Source organism: Pan troglodytes, chromosome 6, assembly GCF_028858775.2.
Source record: "Pan troglodytes isolate AG18354 chromosome 6, NHGRI_mPanTro3-v2.0_pri, whole genome shotgun sequence".
Classification (NCBI taxonomy): Eukaryota; Metazoa; Chordata; class Mammalia; order Primates; family Hominidae; genus Pan; species Pan troglodytes.
This window is the reverse complement of record NC_072404.2, coordinates 50,065,002-50,083,029: the sequence shown is the minus strand read 5'-3', so window position 1 is coordinate 50,083,029 and position 18,028 is coordinate 50,065,002. Positions and strand designations below refer to the sequence as shown.

At 50.4% G+C, this 18,028-nt stretch overlaps 2 protein-coding genes across 4 annotated transcripts in view; one reads left to right on the top strand and one right to left on the bottom strand.

Moving 5' to 3' along the window:
- The window catches only part of CAMK2B (calcium/calmodulin dependent protein kinase II beta), a 109,873-nt gene extending 108,710 nt beyond the window's left edge, over positions 1–1,163 (top strand). For both annotated transcript variants that reach the window (XM_016957400.3, XM_054655576.2), the window contains one exon: positions 578–1,163. The gene's annotated coding sequence lies outside the window, so the exon portion shown is untranslated. The remainder of the gene's footprint in view (positions 1–577) is intronic.
- Positions 1,164–4,017: 2,854 nt separating this feature from the next.
- On the bottom strand, positions 4,018–17,373 carry YKT6 (YKT6 v-SNARE homolog). Of its 2 annotated transcripts, XM_063815339.1 has the most exons (8): positions 17,042–17,340; positions 13,637–13,719; positions 11,802–11,902; positions 10,794–10,898; positions 10,088–10,153; positions 7,167–7,268; positions 6,689–6,739; positions 4,018–6,065 (listed from the first exon to the last, which is right to left on the bottom strand). In XM_063815339.1, exons 1-7 carry the CDS (start codon positions 17,143–17,145, stop codon positions 6,725–6,727), a joined length of 576 nt encoding a protein of 191 aa, XP_063671409.1. In that variant the 5' UTR covers positions 17,146–17,340; the 3' UTR covers positions 4,018–6,065; positions 6,689–6,724. The 2 variants fall into 2 exon arrangements, with proteins under 2 accessions (XP_063671409.1, XP_001144106.1); XM_001144106.7 differs by lacking the exon at positions 6,689–6,739 and having other exon boundaries at positions 17,042–17,373.
- Positions 17,374–18,028: the final 655 nt, after the last annotated feature.

Genomic DNA, 18,028 nt, shown 5'->3' with positions numbered 1-18,028 from the left:
AGGTGGTGGCTGCCCAGCTTCTGGGCTGAGACAAGGGTCTGTGCAGGGGTTTGCTGAAGTGGGAGTGCCTTTGGAATCTGGGCCGGGAGCAGAAGGGAGCAAAAGCTACAGTGGGAGCCAGCCTAGGGCACATGGGAGGCGTGAGGGCAGTGCTGCCCGTGCAGTGTCAGGTGTGCCAGTGCCTTGGCGGGCTGCAGTGCGTGTGAGGGCACCTTCTAGGTGGGCCAGGGATGCAGCTATGGAGATAAGGCGGGCTGGGGACAGAAACAGGTGGGCACAGGGCCCAGGACACCAGCGGATGGAGGGCAGGGTCTAGCCCTGTGCTCCTGAGCGTCGGCTGCCTGGGTTCGAGGCGGTGGGTCCCCGGCCCCTTGTGATGGTGTGTACCATGAGGGAGCTCGGGGACAGGGCAAGCCCGAGCATGGTGGGGCTGCAGGGTGGGTCTGAAGCCAGGTTGGGTGGGGGTGGTCACAAGCCCTGACTGCAGAGGGTCAGGGGCTCCTGCCCCAGTGCCTGCCCACTTTCAATTCACATTGTTTTCAACAAGGATTTTCTTTATCTTCCCCTACAAATCAAGCCAAGGGAGGGGCACAGAATGGGGAACAGGACACAGGATCCTAAACTCCAAGGGGACTGTCCACCGATGAACACTCAGAGTGGACACCATCTTCCGTCCACGCTGTGCCCAGGACAGCTGTCCCCATCCATGAACACAGGGTAAACATCTGCCGGGCTCCGCACCAGTGGCTCCCTGGGCCATGGGACAGCGGCAGGGCTCACCACGGACAGCGCGTGGCCCAGCAGCCGGCCACCCTGGCGTCCTGGGGCCTCCTCCCCTCCTCTCCCTCTCACCTTGTCACCTCCGCGGAGCTGCCTGTCTGGGATAATTTGGGGATTTTTTTTCTGGGGGATAATTCTTTTGCATGACCCCTAAAGAGCAAGCCACACCGGTCTGCTAGCTAGGTGTCCGCGGTGTGGTGGTGGCGGCCGCTGGCCAGCGCTGCAAGGGGTCGGCTGCCCACGGTGCTGGCTGGCCTCCCCTCCTCTCTCTTTTTGCTGAGTTTCATTGTCTTTTCTTTCTGAGCCTTGTAAGTGTACAAAAATTATTCTTATTTTGTTCTGTCTCGGGAAACTGCAAATAAAAGAAAAACAGGACAAACTGCTTCAAGTGCAGCTGGGTGCTTTAGCTGGAATCCTGCCGACCTCCTGCGCCAAAATACAGACTCAAGCCCAGTCCCTGGCCAAGATCCTACTTGGGCCCCTCCTCCAATGAAGGGTAGTGCTATGGGAGCCCTGAGCTGGCCCTGACAGTCCTGAGCCCCTCTAGGGTGAACGGCTCACCCCAGGTAGGGCACTAGTCATAGATCATAGCTCTACCAGCTGTCTCCACCTCTTCCTCTGGTCCTCTGAAGTCTTCTGGGCCCAGCGCTATCCACCCTGAATGCTGGAACTGAAACTGGATCCCAGCCCCCAACACCCCTGACCTCTCCATTCACCCCCAGTGGCCGCTAAGGATGTGGCCGGGGCAGCCTCTGGGCAGGAAGGAGCCCCAGGACCAAGACCTCTGGCTGTCCTGCTGTTTCCTTCCGCCCCTGCTACATGTATTGGCTATTGTGGATGCTGAGGACACACAGTGACCACAGAGCCGGGCTCCACCCCAGTGGATTATGCAGACAGATGGCACGCAGGCCTGTGTGGACATCAGCCTCGGGCACCAGACATAGGCAAGGCGCAAGGTGATACAGTAGGCAGCCACCATGGGGGCCAGGAGGCTCCAGCAGAGGCCACACAACCAGCCCAGAATCCAGGACAGAGAGCTGGAATGGAGACAGGGAAGCCAGATACCAGGCCAGACTGGCCAGGTGCTACAGGCCTGTGGGCCAGGCCAGGCTTGGGGACTTCCTCCTGGGTGTGAAGGAGACAGGCACCCCGAGGCCTTCCCTCTGCATCTCCAGCCCAAGCTAAGCGCAAACTCTTAGGTTGGAGTAAGGAGTAACCCCCTGCCAAGTTTCTCCTGTCCTCAGGCTCCACCCACCACCTATGCTGCCTGGCCCCATGGGGCACACGCTCAGGCCCAGCCTGGGAAAGCAACTGCACCTGCCTGTGCTATGCTGGCCCTTCTCAGCCTCAATGCCCTCCTCACTCCCCGATGCACCCTCGTGGCCCCCGCTGGGCCCCCTGATGCGCCCTCATGTCTCCATGGCAACCTGCTCAGAGTGTGGCCTTGCCCTTGGCTCCCCTCCACACCTGTGTCCCAGGCAGTGCCACGGCACTTTCCTAAACAGAAGGATGGGCTTCAAAACAGTCCCAGACACTAAACACACCTGCATTTTGGGTCCAAGTAACTTCTGACAAGACGAGTGCCCCTACACACTCTCAGTCCTATCCACTATGGGCAGGGAGCCTGAAGGATCCCCCAGAACTGGCTAAAGCCCTCAGTCTCCTCCTCCACCCTGAGCACCTTCACGCGGCAGAGTGGCCCTGGATGTCAGCTTCTTGCTCCCCATGGTCTGCACCTGGACAGGTGCTCTCAGGTGTGTGGGTGGGCAGGTGGCAGATCCCAAGAGCCAGGTGCAAAGAATCTAGGCCAGTGCCCACGAGTGCTGCAGTGTCTGTCCCCAGCATGGTATCTAGGGCTCCACTTGCCTATCAGCTGTAATCGGAGGAGGCTTTCCAGGCCAGGCCTCCCCCAGGAAGGCTGCAGGCACTGCGGATCGTGCGCCCTCACATGCATTATTCCTGAGGCCCTTCTGCAGATGCCATCAGGGCAGCAACTCTGATGAGGTATTAGGGCACAGCACACAGGGCTAAGCCACCCTGTACTGGGCCAAGCGCTACAGGCAAAAAGGACACCACCGATGGGCATTTCATTCATCACTTTTATTTTTATATATTTTTGAGAGGGAGCCTCACTCTGTCACCCAGGCTGGAGTGCAGTGGCGCGATCTTGGCTCACTGCAACTTCTCCCTCCTGGGTTCAAGTGATTCTCCTGCCTCAGCCTCCCGAGTAGCTGAGATTACAGGTGCCCGCCACCATGCCCAGCTAACTTTTGTATTTTAGTAGACATGGGGTTTCACCATGTTGGTCAGGCTGGTCTCGAACTCCCGACCTCAAATGATCTGCCTACCTCAGCCTCCCAAAGTGCTGGGATTACAGGCATGAGCCACTGCACCCGGCCCATTCATCACTTTTAAATAGCACCCTCTGAACAAAGCTCCCTGGGCCACATGACCCTAAGGGTTACCCCATCCCACCCCAACCCAGGTCTGGCAGGTCCTCAGAACAGGAAAAGCTGAGCACTGCCCAAGGCTGCTTGCTGGGCCAGTCAGAGAGGTCTCTGCCTTCCAGGATCACAAGTACAGGCTGAAAGCAGCCTTGGGCCCGCCTCCCTGGGAGGCTGCAGAGGCTTCAGAGGGTTCCCTGAACTCAAAACCAGATGTGAGACTTGAATTTGACTTACCCCTGGTTCACCTCCCAACCAAAGCAGGGGTCAGCTTTGGCTCCTCCAGGAACCAGGAAGCTTCCAGGTACCCTGTGGAGCCCCCTCTGCTCCTGAAAAGTTGCCACCTGTGCTTGGTGGGATGCCAGGTGGTCTCAGATTGACCCTGGGGTCAGCGGTGAGGGACAGGAAGCCTACAGCGGGATCAGGATGGGGATGGGGCCTCCTGTCCCATGGCTCTGCAGCTATGAGGCAGCTTTCCTAGGGTGGGTCTCCTGGCTGCAGCTAAGACCAGGCAACAGGATTCAGCAATGACAGGGCTTCTTCTACTCCAGGGCTCCCTCACCTGGTTAACAGCAAAAAAGAAAATACAGTTCCTGCTAGCAAGGTCTATAGAAAGGAGGTGAAGGACTCAGGCCTGCAGCTACCTCTCCTGGATAGGAGCTGGTCAGGATAACTTGGACCCTTGCATGCGGCAGGCCCACAGGCACACAGCATGAGGCCACTCTCTCCCCCGGGGGAAGGGCTTGGTGAAGAAAGGATTCCCCTGAAGCACAAAGAAAGCACAGGACCACTGTGAAATTTCAAGACAACTTTATCCAGACAGGCGCCTCTCAAATAGAACACAGGGAAGTTAGGCAGCAGTTACTAAAATACAGTCTCGCCAAATGATTTACAACAGAACACAACAGGAGCAGGGGATCTGTCGGTGGGGCCGGGCTGGGCCCTCTATCTCACAGGGCCTGAGTCAAGCCAGCCCGCCCTGCAAGGCAGGGGCTGACCTGCAAGCGGAGATCTCACTTCCTCTTACCCCAAATTCATACCTCCATTTTCCCCGCCCCCATCTCTCCCCAGGGTCCTCAAGTGGGAAAGGGAGAGGTAGCATCCCTCGGATCCAGGCCCACTCCACTCCGTCTCCGGCACCAGTGGGCAGGCTGAGTCTGGGCCTCAAGGGGCCCTGGGCTTAGGGTGTCTATGGCAGTAGGAAAATGACATGGACAGGCTCTTCAGGGGTAGGCTAAAGTCCTCTGGCCAGCATTACCCAGAGAAAATGGGCAGCAGCAGGTAAACCAGCCAGGAGGTGGGGTCCTCTGAACCCACAGCAGACCCCACCCTCCTGCCCAGCCCCTGCCCACATTGGGGGTCAGGACCACTGAGACTCTGGTCAGGACAGTGGGTGCTCTCAGCAGTGTGGCAAGCTCAGAGCAGAGCTCCCAAGGACCATACCACACTGGTTCAAAACCCACAGATGACACCATCCCAGCAGAAGCTTCCATGGGTGCTGGATCCCAGGGATGCATCCTGAGCACAGGTGGGCAGACTGGAACATAACACTAGGACCCAAGGGATCCAGAACATTTTAGGCCCATCTCCTGGGCTGCTCCAGCCTGTTGCCATGACTTGGGCAGTGAGTGGGCCTCCTGCCAGGTGGCAGGGCACAGCTTAGACCAAACCCTTGGCCTCCCCCCTCTGCAGCTACCTCTGACCAAGAAGGAACTAGCAAGCCTATGCTGGCAAGACCATAGGTGGGGTGCTGGGAATCCTCAGGGCCGGCTGGCACCCACTCCTGGTGCTCAAGGGAGAGACCCACTTGTTCAGATGCATAGGCCTCAGGCGGTTCAAGGCAGTCTTGGAGCCAGAGAGTCAAATAAAAATCAGTTTTGAGAGACCACAGCACCTGCTGCTTTGATCGTGATGTTCAAGGCAAGTTGCAAGTCAAGGCAAGTGTCCCAGAGGCCCTGGGCAGCTGAGTGCACCTGTGTTTGATCTTCCCCTGATGATGGACACTCCCAGCTGACCATCCAAACACCAGGAAAACATCCCCCTTTCCTGGGCTCAGTTCCTAGTCTACTTGCTGGTACGAACTCAACCCACACACTCCCCGCCCACAATGCAGCTCCTTCCAAATCCTCCCACAAGCCACCTTTGTGGGACTTGGAAGCTGCTTAGGATGGGCCCTGCCCTCTGCGGGAAGCCAATCCTAGCAGAAAGGTAAGCTAAACAACAGTCTCAGAATCTGAGACCCAGTGACTGTTCCCCCCGCCCCAGGCCTTGGGCCTGAAGTGGGGGCCTGCCTGTGGCCTCTGTGGTGGGCTCACTCCCACCCCCAACAGTGGCCCCAGGAGAGGCTTTCCCAAGAGTCTTCAAACTCCACCCACCCCAGCCCTAGCATCAGGGACTCCCCACCCCCCACTGGAGTGTTAATATCATTAATGTACAAATAAGATCCAAAGATACACCAAAGATCGAGAAACAGCTGGCTCCGACCTCCCTCCCACAGAGCCTTCCCAGGGTTAGCTGAAAAAGAGCCCTTTGGCATCTACAGAAGCCAGTCGGAATTTATGGTTTCATTTGCCCAAAAATACACCTTTGGGGACCTCAAATTCTTTCCAAGAATCACTACCACACATATGAATTTGAACATTCGCCACCCTTCCACCATCCATTTCTCCCAGGAACTTCAAAATAAAAATGGCCAGTCTGCCCCCACTCTGGCTCCTCGTCTATGGCTGTCTCTTCTTTTCCAGGGGCTGCAGTTCTGATGTGAATGATGGTGCCATTCCAGCATTGGGCCTCTGGCAGGCTGCATCACATGATGGCACAGCATGAGTTTTGTTTCCGGGCCTTGGAAAAAAACAAAAAGGAGCTGAGAAGGAGGACTGACGAAGTCAGGGAAGCCCCAGTCCTGGCAGGCGTGGCAGAGGGAGCTCCACAGGACACAGCCAGGCAGAGAAACTAGCACTAGAACAGGGTGGGGGTGGAGGCCTTGAGGGAAGCTGTCCACAAGCAATTCCCATCACCAAGCACAAGGCGGGCCCCGGCTTCCAAAACTAGTCTGGGATCCTTTTTCCTTTCTTTTCTCACACCCCATTAATGCTATCAAAAAGTGAGTAAAATTCCTACAGTTAGGCCAGGTACAAACAAAGGACCAATAATACAAATGGGATTGCCCCACTCTTGTCTTCAAACAATGCTGTCTGACCACCACGGTGGTGTTTCTTCCTAGAAGATGGTCCTGAGGACAACAGATGTGGTTCCCACTTGGGATGTGGTTTGTGGGGACCACTGTTGCCACCTTCTCTCTTGCTTTCTGGTTACAGACTATCTTCCTAATCCCACCTAGCCATCTCCCTCCAATGTGCACATGAAAGCAAATGTGTGTGGACAGACCAAGTAAATTTGTCCCTATGACTGTCCAACCATGGGCCAACAGTGCCATCTCCACATAGGAAGACATGAGCACTGACCTGAGAGAAAGCAGCAGTCAGCAGCACCCATCCTTGTCAATTAAATATTTTCTGTCAAAGGGAAATTAAAAGCTTAAGAACCTCTTCAGGAAGGCTGAATTGCTTGCATCTTAAAGACATGTCTACTCAGCAGAAAGAGGAATAAGATTCAACAGTAAATCTCTGGTGACCAGAACTTGAACCAGCCTTCCTGGACTGGGAGTAGGAGTTCAGAAATCAGCCAGAGCAGCAGAGGGCAGAGCAGAGGCAGGAGTGGAACAAGGCCTCGGCCCGCATCGACTCCAACGGCGCCCAAGTGAACTGCCTCCAACCACCTGGGCCTGAGGCGCTCACCTTAGGCTCTTGCCGCACAAGGAATCATCCACCATGATTCAATAGTCTAAGAAAGACCCGTTCATAGTGGAGAGTGCCAGAAGCAGCAAGCTGCGACTGCTCTCTAGAGAGAACACCCAGGAGGCAGCAGGTGCTGGGTACTCACAGTTTTATAGAAGGCTTTAGACTGTGTTCCCAGCACCTCGGATTTGGACACCAAGTCATCTAGCTTCTCACCTCGCTCTAACAGAGACTCCATGGTGTTGTGCTGGACAAAAAAGAAAAGAGAATCCAGCTCTGTTCAGTACGTGCCCTGACATGAGCCCCTCATATTTCAGTCATGGGGGAAAGTGCCTTACCTGGGTTCCTCTCCAACACACACAAACTTCACCTCTAGGTGTCGAGACTCGGTCCAAGAATAGTTACTGTCCAAGTGGATGGAACAGAACCTGGTGACATTCCCGTGAAATCTAGAAGATCTAACTGGGATGTAGCAGACTTCCCAAAAAGCTGTCCCCAGCACAGGCTTAGATAACCAGCACTCCAGGAAAACTCATATATATATATACACACACATTTATATATACATTTGTGTGTGTGTGTGCACGCACATGTGCGTGTGCATGGAGCTTTGGAAAAAAGAGTAGCTGGGCACTATATGATTGTACTGGGTTGGAGAGTGACCCACACCGCACCCCCCAACCCCAACCGCATCCCAGAAATTAACATCCCCAGAATCTCTGAATGTGACCATATTTAGAAATAGGGTCTTGGCAGATGTAACTAGTTAGGAAGAGGTAATACTGGATTAGGGTGGCATCTAATTCCATGACTGATGTCCTGGTAAGAAACGGAAACACACACACAGAAGGTCACGTGACGGCAGAGGCAGAGCCTGAAGTGATGCACCTCTAATCCAAGGAATGCCAAGGATGGCCAGCAGCCACCAGAGGCTGGAGAGAGGCCTGGGACAGACACTCAGAGCCCCAAAAGACACCAGCCAGGCCCACAGGGCTATTTGTTAAAAGCAAATATTTGAGGGTTTCTGTTGACAGCAGCCACAGGAAACAAAGGCGGTGGGAAATGGCTATTGAGCACTTGATGTGAGGCAAGTCCAAACTGAGCAGCGCTCTGAGTACAGACACACCAGATTTCAGATGCAAACTCACACATGCTTCATTAGTAAGTTTTATACTGAAAAAAAAACAAGTTTTATACCGATTACATGCTGGAAAAATTGTATTTGGATATACTGCGTTAAGTAAAATATATAATTTAATTAAATTCTACCTATTTTCCTTTTATCATTTTAAAATATGGCTCCTAGAAAATTCTAAGTTACACACATGCCCCAAATATATACCAGACAGCACTACGACAGAACATGTCCTGCCTTCTAAATGGGCTATGTCCTAAATGTCATCACTACAAACTCTGACTTAGGAAATGAAAACACTGACCCCATGGGAAGGGGTCTAGAGATGGAGACCTCACAAGAGCCAGCAGCTCTGCTGCCAGGGCCCTCAGGAAGCAGCAGCTCGCTTCTCTCCTCAGATGGCCACTGCTGCAGCAGCTAGATGCACACATGAAGCGCCATAGAACAAGGAGCCAGCAAGAATGTCCTTCATCCCTACACACAGCTGAGCGACTCAAATTTTTAACACAGAAAGTTAACTGATTCAGATATGCACACCAATCATCTAGATTTTACAACTGCAGCTAGATGAGGCTGGGTGAATAGGACTCATCCACTCCCCACCGTGGGGAGAGGAGAAACAGCGGGTGTCCCAGGTGTCATGGTACTCAGACTAGGACTTGAGCAACAGAAAGAAGAGATGGCTTGAGGAGAAAATGGAGAAATGCCACCTAGGTGGTAAGAAAGCTCACATGGTTTCAAAAGACACAGATACCATGAGACTTTCACATCTATCGTTCATTCCAAAGCCACGTTATTTGGAGTGCAGTCGGCACACCTGTGTTTGAAGCCCCTGGGATGCTTTTTATAAAATGCAGGTTCCCAGGCTCCATCGCAGGCCAACAACTCCAACCCCAGGAGACGCTGATGTACACACTAAAGCTATGCCTGTGTAAATGGTAAAGCTTTGTATGTGGGTTTCAATCCACTCCAGGTATCTATCAACTGCTGAGCATGGTATAAACTAGGCACTGTATCATGAGCAGGATGGAAAGATGTCCCATTGCTCATACGCTGGTCAGGGAGACATGTAAACAAGCAGTGACAAAACTGTGACATCTGATCAGAAAGGCCCAACCTTCAGGCACCTGTGTGTGAGCTGGGCAAGAAAGGGTATAAGAGAGAACAGGGCCCAGTCAGGAGACTGTGAGTTAGTTTGCACTTTATCCTGGGGCGGATCTGAGAGCTGCTGAAGGGTTCTAAGTTGTGCAGATCAATGACTACTCTCTGGTGGACAGACTGGAGGTGAGCAGGAAGCAAGGGGACCACTTAGAGGCAAAGGCTGTAAGAGAAAAACCTGAGAAAAACAGATGGCTGCTTACATTCCACTTGTATGCAAAAATTTTTAAAAAAGAGTTGAAGCAGCAGTTACAAATCAGGAGATTTCAGCTCAAAATGCAGGGTTCTGGCTCTTTTCAAAGGGGCCTATGTGACAACCCTGGGCCCATATTCCAGAAGCTGCCCTGTGGTCAGTGCACTGTGCTTCAATCTGTTCACCTTCAATGCAAACGCTGCAAGGGGAGGCACCTGTGGGGTGTGGAGGCACCCGAAACCCTAACAAAGGCACCAGGGTGGGAATCCAGGTCTTCAGAAGCCAAACCCTAGGAACCCAGTAAATGGTCAGACAGGCAGTAGCCATGAGGAAGGGAGACTTGAGGGTTCCACTGGTTCCCAGCTTGGTCCCCTAGAAACAATGGGTGCCATTAACCAAGACAAGGGTATAGGAAAGACAGTCTGATGCCCGGGGTGGGGGAAGGGGTGGGCAATCCCACTTGCTGGAGAGTGCCATGGTTACTGTTATATTAAAACGAGGATGGATCTGTGCATGCCTGGCCAGTGGAAATCACACCCCCGCCTCAGTTCTTGGGCTTGCTCTCCATCTTCCTGCTTACCAGAATGATTTTGGTCTCATCTAGTTCGGCCTGCACTTTAGTCATGGGATCAGCTTCTCGTGGGTTCTAGGAAAGAGTGAAAAATAATAAAGTCAGGACTGGAGTGGCTACCTGCAAACAAAACCTAAAACTGAGGAAGCTGGACAAACTTTCACAGGTTAAAAACCACAGCCTGGGCCGGGCACAGTGGCTCACGCCTGTAATCCCAGCATTTTGGGAGGCTGAGGCGGGTGGATCACCAGAGATCAAGAGTTCGAGACCAGCCTGACCAACATGGTGAAACCGTCTCTACTAAAAATACAAAAATTAGCCAGGCTTGGTGGCACATGCCTGTAATCCCAGCTACTCGGGAGGCTGAGGCAGGAGAATCGCTTGAACCCAGGAGGTGCAGGTTGAGTGAGCCGAGATTGCGCCACTGCACTCCAGCCTGGGAAACAGAGTGAGACTCCAACTCAAAAAACACAAAAAACAAAAAAAAAAAACCCACAGCCTGTTTAACACATAACAGAAACCCAAAGCCTGCCTAGAGCTTGGGTTCCCCGGTCTGAACGTAGATTCTGTTTTCCAAACAGAAGGCTTGAGAGAGGACACCAGCATCAGAAGCTGTCAGAAGTAATTAGACCAGAACTATCAGGGCAGTTGGCTTTTTCAGTTTCACATGGATTCTGGGCCACATGGTGTCTGCTGAAGCTTCCTTTAACCCTACCTGGTATCTACTGAGGTGACCATCCAGGGCTGGGTAATGGATTGTAGCAGGGGATCCTACTGGCCAGTCTATCCTGTCGACTTGCTTGGAGAATTCATCTAGTACCTGCAAGACAAAGGAGACTCAACAAGCCTCCCACTGTGCACTCACCAGTGGTCTCAATGACAGGGCTTCACCCCTGAGCACCTCACCCTGAATGAGGCTCCTTGGCCTTCACAGCCCAGGAAGGAGGAATGAGGGGGACATATAATGGCAACAGAGAAAATCTAGGCTAAAGTTCTTTCCAAATTTTTATCATTAAAACATATCCTAAATATTCTGAGAATCAAAAGTATGCCCAGCCCGAGATGAACCTCACTTGGGGAGTAATAAAGGTATTTGAATTTTAAACTACAGATTTCCAGAAAAAAAGGGCACTGGTCCTCTAATTTTCCAAAGCAATTTTTTAAAAAAGAGAATTAGGTCCCCTGGATTTAAGAAACCACCAGATTCCATGTGTTTGGAGGTATTTTGGTGCTCTGGGGTATAAGATGAAGCCTCTGACTTCAAAGAGTTAATATTAGTAATTAGCACCGTACGCAAAAAAATTTAAAGAATGCTTAGGTGCTAAGCTCTGTGGTGCAACTGACTGACATCAAGGTAGAGGGATGCAGCAACTGCAGGAGGCAATGGGGAGAGTGAAGGCATTCAAGAGGGAGACTCCTTGAGCAGAAGCACAGGGGGCGAGAACACAAGGCACAGCTGTCTCCGAGGGTCCCATCCCAGAGAATAGATGCTATGACTCAGTGGCCTGAGACCCAGCTCACATGAGGGACAGCACCGGGGAGGAAACCCATACAGGGATGCCAAATTGTCTCTTGGGTTGCAGGGAAGGGGGCTGAAAAATGTGTTGACTTTGGACACATCATTTCATCCCTTATGTCTCAGGGACTGCCATCAACCCCTGTCCCAGTCCATAAATGTGCCCATTCATCATCCAAGTCCAGTAGAGGCAAATCAAAAACTCACCTTCTCCAGCAAGGTAAAGGCCACCCGGGATGGGTATTCATTGTCAGCAATGACCACACCTGCAAGACTATCATTCCGGACGTAGACATGGCACAGATAGTCTAAGGAGACAAGAGATCAGACACATGGATGCTGACATGAGGGCTTCAGACTTCTTTTAATCCCCCCAAATCAAAGCATCCAATGTTAGGCCAAATGAAGCCACTCGGAAGCTCAATAGCTCTGGGCAAGTCTTGTGGAGAGGCTTAGCAGCACAGCCCAATGGGCCACACACAGGAGCTTGGCCCAACGCCTGCTTTAGGACCAGTAAATACCCAGAGGCCCAGTATGCAAAGCCAGGGCTTAAAGAAACAGCCAGTGGTGCAGAAAACACACCCTAGACAACATGGCCCCAGGAGCATTTCCAAGTGTATTCCTTAAGCTCGGGTCAGGCCAAGCTATATCTTAGGGATCTGGAGCCCTTGGGGCTCTGTGCTGCTCCCAAACTTAGGGAACCCTGGACAAGCCAAGAGGCCCCTGCTTTCTTAAAAAATCTTTTCAGAGCAGCCAAAAGACAGGAAATTACCCCCCAGGGCCTCAGTCTTCCATATTATAGCAACCTGCTGGGTTTGCTCCACTCTGGTGGGTGACTGGGAGTAGGGGGGTTAGTCTAGAAAAAGATTAGCTACTGCCAGCTAAGGCCTCCAGAGCACTGTGCTAAAATCCTCATATGATTGAAAGGTACAGTTGTACAGGTCTTCCGCAAAATATTCACAATCCACAGGATTGTTCATTTCCATCACTTTGAAAGGATTCAGAGTTGATACAGCTAACCATATCCCCAAGGAAAGAGAAATGTAAGGATTACAGCTTACAAATAAGAACCTTCTTGTCCTTAAGGATCTGACCCAGAAGATTCCAATGCTAAACAACAGAAAAACAAATAAAAGAGGAGGGAATGATGGTGAGCCCCTGAAATCAGAAAAGAGCAGAGATAAATGAGAACAAGAATGAGGAGGAGGAAGAAGACAGGGGGTTGTCACCAATGCTCTCCAGATTTTGTATACCATCCCCAATTAAGATTCAAACATGGGGTCAAAGTGCATACCCTCCAAAGAAACTGAGAACCTGGTCAGTGGGGGAATTGTCTTTAAGTAATAAACGTGGGAAGGGCAGGCACAGTTTGAAGAACAGAGCAAGAACACTGAAATATTTGTGATGCGATTTCACTTCTATGATGTTAATAGCACAGAGATCCCACATAAAGTGTATATAGTCAATCCTGCCTGTATCATAACTGACATTTATATCATCAATTCAGTAACTCTATGTCACGTGACTTGAGGTTAGCATAAGTGTGAGATGATCTTTGTCCCTACCTGATGAAACTCATGTAACTCTTTCCTGATCTGTCTGTATAACATACACATCTAAATAAATGCCTAAACCTGAATTATCAGAAAGAAAAAATAGTTTTTTCAGATTCCTGGTCAAAAAATCTACGATGCACAGAATGCATATAGTACCTCAACAGTGCTAGCTGGAAATCCTTTTTTGAGGGGTCTGCAACTCTGAAGAGGATAGGGAAGAATACGATATGAAGGCTGCTTACTGCTCCAAAAGAGTCAGACCCTAATCTTAAATGAGTCTAAGTTTGAGGGCAATTTTATCTGGGAAGCTCAGACTTCAACAGCGGGCACAGAATTCTGCATAAGTAGGAAAAGGAAGAGGTGGGAAACAGACAACAAGCTAGAGGAGGAGTAGGGTCCCAGTAGAAAGGAGAAAGCTGGGTGCTATGTGAGGTGAGGCATGGCAGCCAGGCCAGCACACGCACAGAAGTTGGAGGGTCTTCTTACCTTGTTCTTTGACAGAAGCTCTAGTGCCTTTCGATGAGCGCTCCACAATCAGTTGACTCGTGAAGGTCATGAATTCCTGAACGCTAAGAAACACAAAATGTATTTATTGCCTACTTCTTATCACCTTGTCCCCAACACAGTGGAAAGTGACCTCTGGGCTTATACATTAAGTAGACATTGCTTCTTGGTTTCATTCCTTTCCCTCCCATCCCTAGTAACAAACACTCTATAAATAAGCACAAATACTGATAATTATGAATTATCATCACCATGAAAGCTCCATCTGTTTGCTACCTAGCTCACCAAAACAGGTGAATTTTCTGGGGGTTTTTCCACAGGATACAGTCAATTTTACATTTTGGTGAATGCATAATTTGGAATGCAATGGAAAAACAAGAGGCAGGTCCTGCTCTCAGGGTCCCAATAACTTCCAAGAAGCAGGACATTTATAAGAACTGCACTAGAAGAATAGTGTGCAAAAACTGTCAGGCAGAAATGCACAACCATTTATGGCTGTGTCCACATGACAGACCCTCGCAATGCCACATACACCCATAGTGAGTGCTGGCTCAGGTCTGCTGGGGCTCGTCCACAGAACGAGCGCAAGACACTCTGGATGGAATAAAAGGAAAACTGCTCATCCAAGACAAAGAAGTGGGAAATGGCTCATACAAAGGGTGAAAGGGAGAAGGTCCATCATGGGCTCAACAGAGAGATCTATCCAGAACAGAACAGTCACAGGAGATGGTACAGCCAGAGGAAGAGGTGCTGACAAGGAGCCTCCAACTGAGGATGTGATATAAAGGGCAACCAGGGCCATCAGAGCAGGGTGCTCAAATGGGAGTCTGCAGCAGGCTCCAGCAGAGCCATATGGGTAACTGAAGGCCTGACTCCGGGCCTGTGTGCTGTGCCTCCACATTAAAAAAATCAAGATTTGTGCAACAGTTAAACGAGGTAATACGTGTAAAGCACTTGGAACAATGCCTGCACACACAGTATTACTTGTTAATATCTTGAGGGACTGAAGTGATCAAAATAACCCCTCAGAAAAGAAGACCTCAAACAAGGAAGGCTTTGCAGTAAACCTAGAGACAGCATTTGAGACACGGCTATAAAGAGACAAAGGAAGAACTGCATTGTGACACCATGTATACAAAGGCCAAAAAAGCTGGGAAACTACTTTTTCAACTTTGGAATCGGGTAATTATAGGGCACAAAGGACGTAAGTAAAGCGGTCTTATAAGAAAACAAGCTCAGGCCGGACGTGGTGGCTCAAGCCTGTAATCCTAGCACTTTGGGAGGCCAAGGCAGGCGGATCACTTGAGCTCAGGAGTTCGAGACCAGCCTGGCTAACATGGTAAAACCCCATCTCTACTAAAAATACAAAAATTAGCTGGGTGTGGTGGTGCGCGCCTGTAATCCCAGCTACTTGGGAGGCTGAGGCAGGAGAATCGTTTGAACCCAGGAGGCGGAGGTTGCAGTGAGCTGACACTGTGCCACTGCACTCCAGCCTGGGTGACAGAGCAAGACTCCATCTAAAATAAAATAAATAAATAAATAAATAAATCAGCTGGGACATGTGTTGTTTTAAGACATATTAGTAGAGATGTCCCTTTAGTGTTGCAGCTGTTAGTCATTGGAAACTACTGTGGGCATCCCAAGCAGGTGAGGTATAAGTTCTACAAGTGAAATCTCTGAGAATCTTAAGTACTAATGGGAAGGAAAAAGGAAAAAGAATCAGAGCCAAGTTGGCACCAAAAGTTCCATCTGAGAAAAGCAACAACACAGAGCAGTGAATGTAGGCCATGGTAAAGACTGCAAAGACCAAGAACCCCAAGAAGGAGCTAAAAGATAATGCAGCAATTCCGCTTCTGGGTAAATACCAAAAAAATGCGAGCAGGGTCTTGAAGAGATATTTGTACATCCATGTTCATAGCAGTATCATTCACAATGGCTGAAATGTGGAAGCAACCCAGGTGTCCACTGACAGATGAACAGATAAGCAAAATGTGGTGAATAATACAATGGATTATTCAGCCTTAAAAAGGAAAGAAATTCTGATATATGCAACAAGATGCATGAGCCTTGAGGACATTATGCTACATGAAATAAGCCAGACACACAAAAACTATATGATTCCATTTATCTAAGGTCGCCAGAAAAGTCAAAATCACAGAGACAAATTAGAATGGCAGTTGCCATGGGCTGGAGGAGAAGGGAATGTGTTTAATAGACACGAATTTGATAAAAAGGAGTTCTGGAGACGATTGACAGTGATGGCTGCACAACACTATCAATCTATTTCATATCAATGCACTCACTACACGCTTAAAGATAGTGAAGATAAATTTTGTGTGCCATTTTACCACAATTAAAAATATTTTTTAAAAGAACTCAAAGAAGCAGAAAGTTTCAACAAAATAACATTTTTTTTTTTTTTACATCCAGCAAGTCCTTGGCAAAGAACTCTCATCAAGAACCAGCTGCACTGAAGCAGGGAAAACAGAATCCAAACGGCAGATTCCATCAGATTTTGAGACAAGATGACCATAGATACCGACCATGTAGGGTCCTCCTTCTTTCGTGCCTGAGTCACCCCAATCCCTCCCACGAATGGTCTGGAAGTGTCTGTGTTACTTCTAACACGTTCCAGCAATTAAAGCGCCCCAGAAACAAGTAAAAGCCTGTAAGCCCTACAGATCCCATGCTTCATTTGCATCTTCCGTGTGGAATCCTTTTGTACCACTAGTGTCCAACTAAAAAGCGTTAAACCTGGCTTTCAGTTCTAGCTGGTTGTGATATAACCTCTTGGTACCTCAGTGACTTCACCCATTAAAAACAAACAAAAAAAAGTATATCACTATCTCTCATACAGAATTGTTGGGAAGCACCGCAAGAAAATCAAAATATGGCTCTCAAGATGCGGCACCCAAGCTCCTAGAGTCAGAATCACTGGGTGGGAAGTGTTGGTCTAAAATATAAATACCGAGGCCTCAATCTACTAATTCAGAACATCTTGGCATGAAGCTTGGAAATCTGCACTACTTCACAGTCTCCTTAAAATTTTTACACGACAGAAATTTGAAAAACACTGAGTAGAGAACTATATTCTAGAAATGGTATAAGCTCTTAAAGAGCTAATGTTGGTTCCTCAAAGGTAGAGTCCACGGCCGGATTCCATTATAGGAGACCAAGCCCGGACAGCAGACCCCGGGCCCTCCCCACCTCTGACTCGGACACCAGCCTTCTCAGACCCCGGGCACTCGGCCACCCCGCCCTGCCCCTACCCTTGGCCTCCTCGACCCTCCTCTCATCCCTCCGCCGACCCCAGGCCCACTCCGACTCGGACCCCCACCCCAGTCCTCTCCGCCCGACCGCCACGGCCCACCAGCCTGTGCCGCTCACCTGGATCTCTGGAAAAAGCTGAAGGAAGACACATCGTATGCGGCTTTGAGCAGCACCACCTTGGCCTCGCCTTTGTAGAGGACGCTGAGGCTGTACAGCTTCATGGCTCCGCGCCCTCAGGCCGCCCGCCTGCCCAGCTGCGGGACCCGTTCTCAGGGAGCAGCGCGGCCGCCGCCCCTCGGGACCGCCGCCGCCTACCGGCCTCTCAGCAGCCGGCTGCTGACGGGGCCACCGCCGGCTTCCTCCTCCTGGCTCGCAATCCACTTCCGGATCCGGTCAGCCTGGTTGAGGGTTCTCATACTCCGGATGCAGAAATGTGAGCCCGGAAGTACAATGCAGCGAGGGGCGGGATGCCACGCCTCGCGTAAGCTTGGCCCCTCCCTGCTCGCCAGGTGGAGTCGGGCGCGCGGCGGGATACCGTACTGTCTTGTGCTGGGTGGTGCTGGGCCTCCCAGAGTGGCCTGAACCCTTCTTTTTTTTTTCTTTTCTTTTCTTTCTTTTTTTAAAGTAAGCATTTTTTTTTTATTATTATACTTTAAGTTTTAGGGTACATGTGCACAACGTGCAGGTTTGTTACATATGTATACATGTGCCATGTTGGTGTGCTGCACCCATTAACTCGTCATTTAGCATTAAGTATATCTCCTAATGCTATCCCTCCCCCCTCCCCCCACCCCACAACAGTCCCCGGTGTGTGATGTTCCCCTTCCTGTGTCCATGTGTTCTTATTGTTCAATTCCCACCTACGAGTGAGAACATGCGGTGTTTGGTTTTTTGTCCTTACGATAGTTTGCTGAGAATGATGGTTTCCAGCTTCATCCATGTCCCTACAAAGGACATGAACTCATCATTTTTTATGGCTGCATAGTATTCCATGGTGTATATGTGCCACATTTTAGGAGGAGCTTGTACCATTCCTTCTGAAACTATTCCAATCAAAAGAAAAAGAGGGAATCCTCCCTAACTCATTTTATGAGGCCAGCATCA

What these genes read in the sequence shown, in the direction of transcription:
- YKT6 (XM_001144106.7), bottom strand. Translation starts at nt 17,145, where the DNA reads ATGAAGCTGTACAGCCTCAGCGTCCTCTACAAAGGCGAGGCCAAGGTG. An exon ending in AGCTTTTTCCAGAGATCCAG is followed by an intron (nt 13,720 to 17,041) that starts GTGAGCGGCACA and finishes TGTGTTTCTTAG; the next exon opens with CGTTCAGGAATTCATGACCT. An exon ending in CTAAAGCCTTCTATAAAACT is followed by an intron (nt 6,066 to 7,166) that starts GTGAGTACCCAG and finishes TTTTTTTCCAAG; the next exon opens with GCCCGGAAACAAAACTCATG.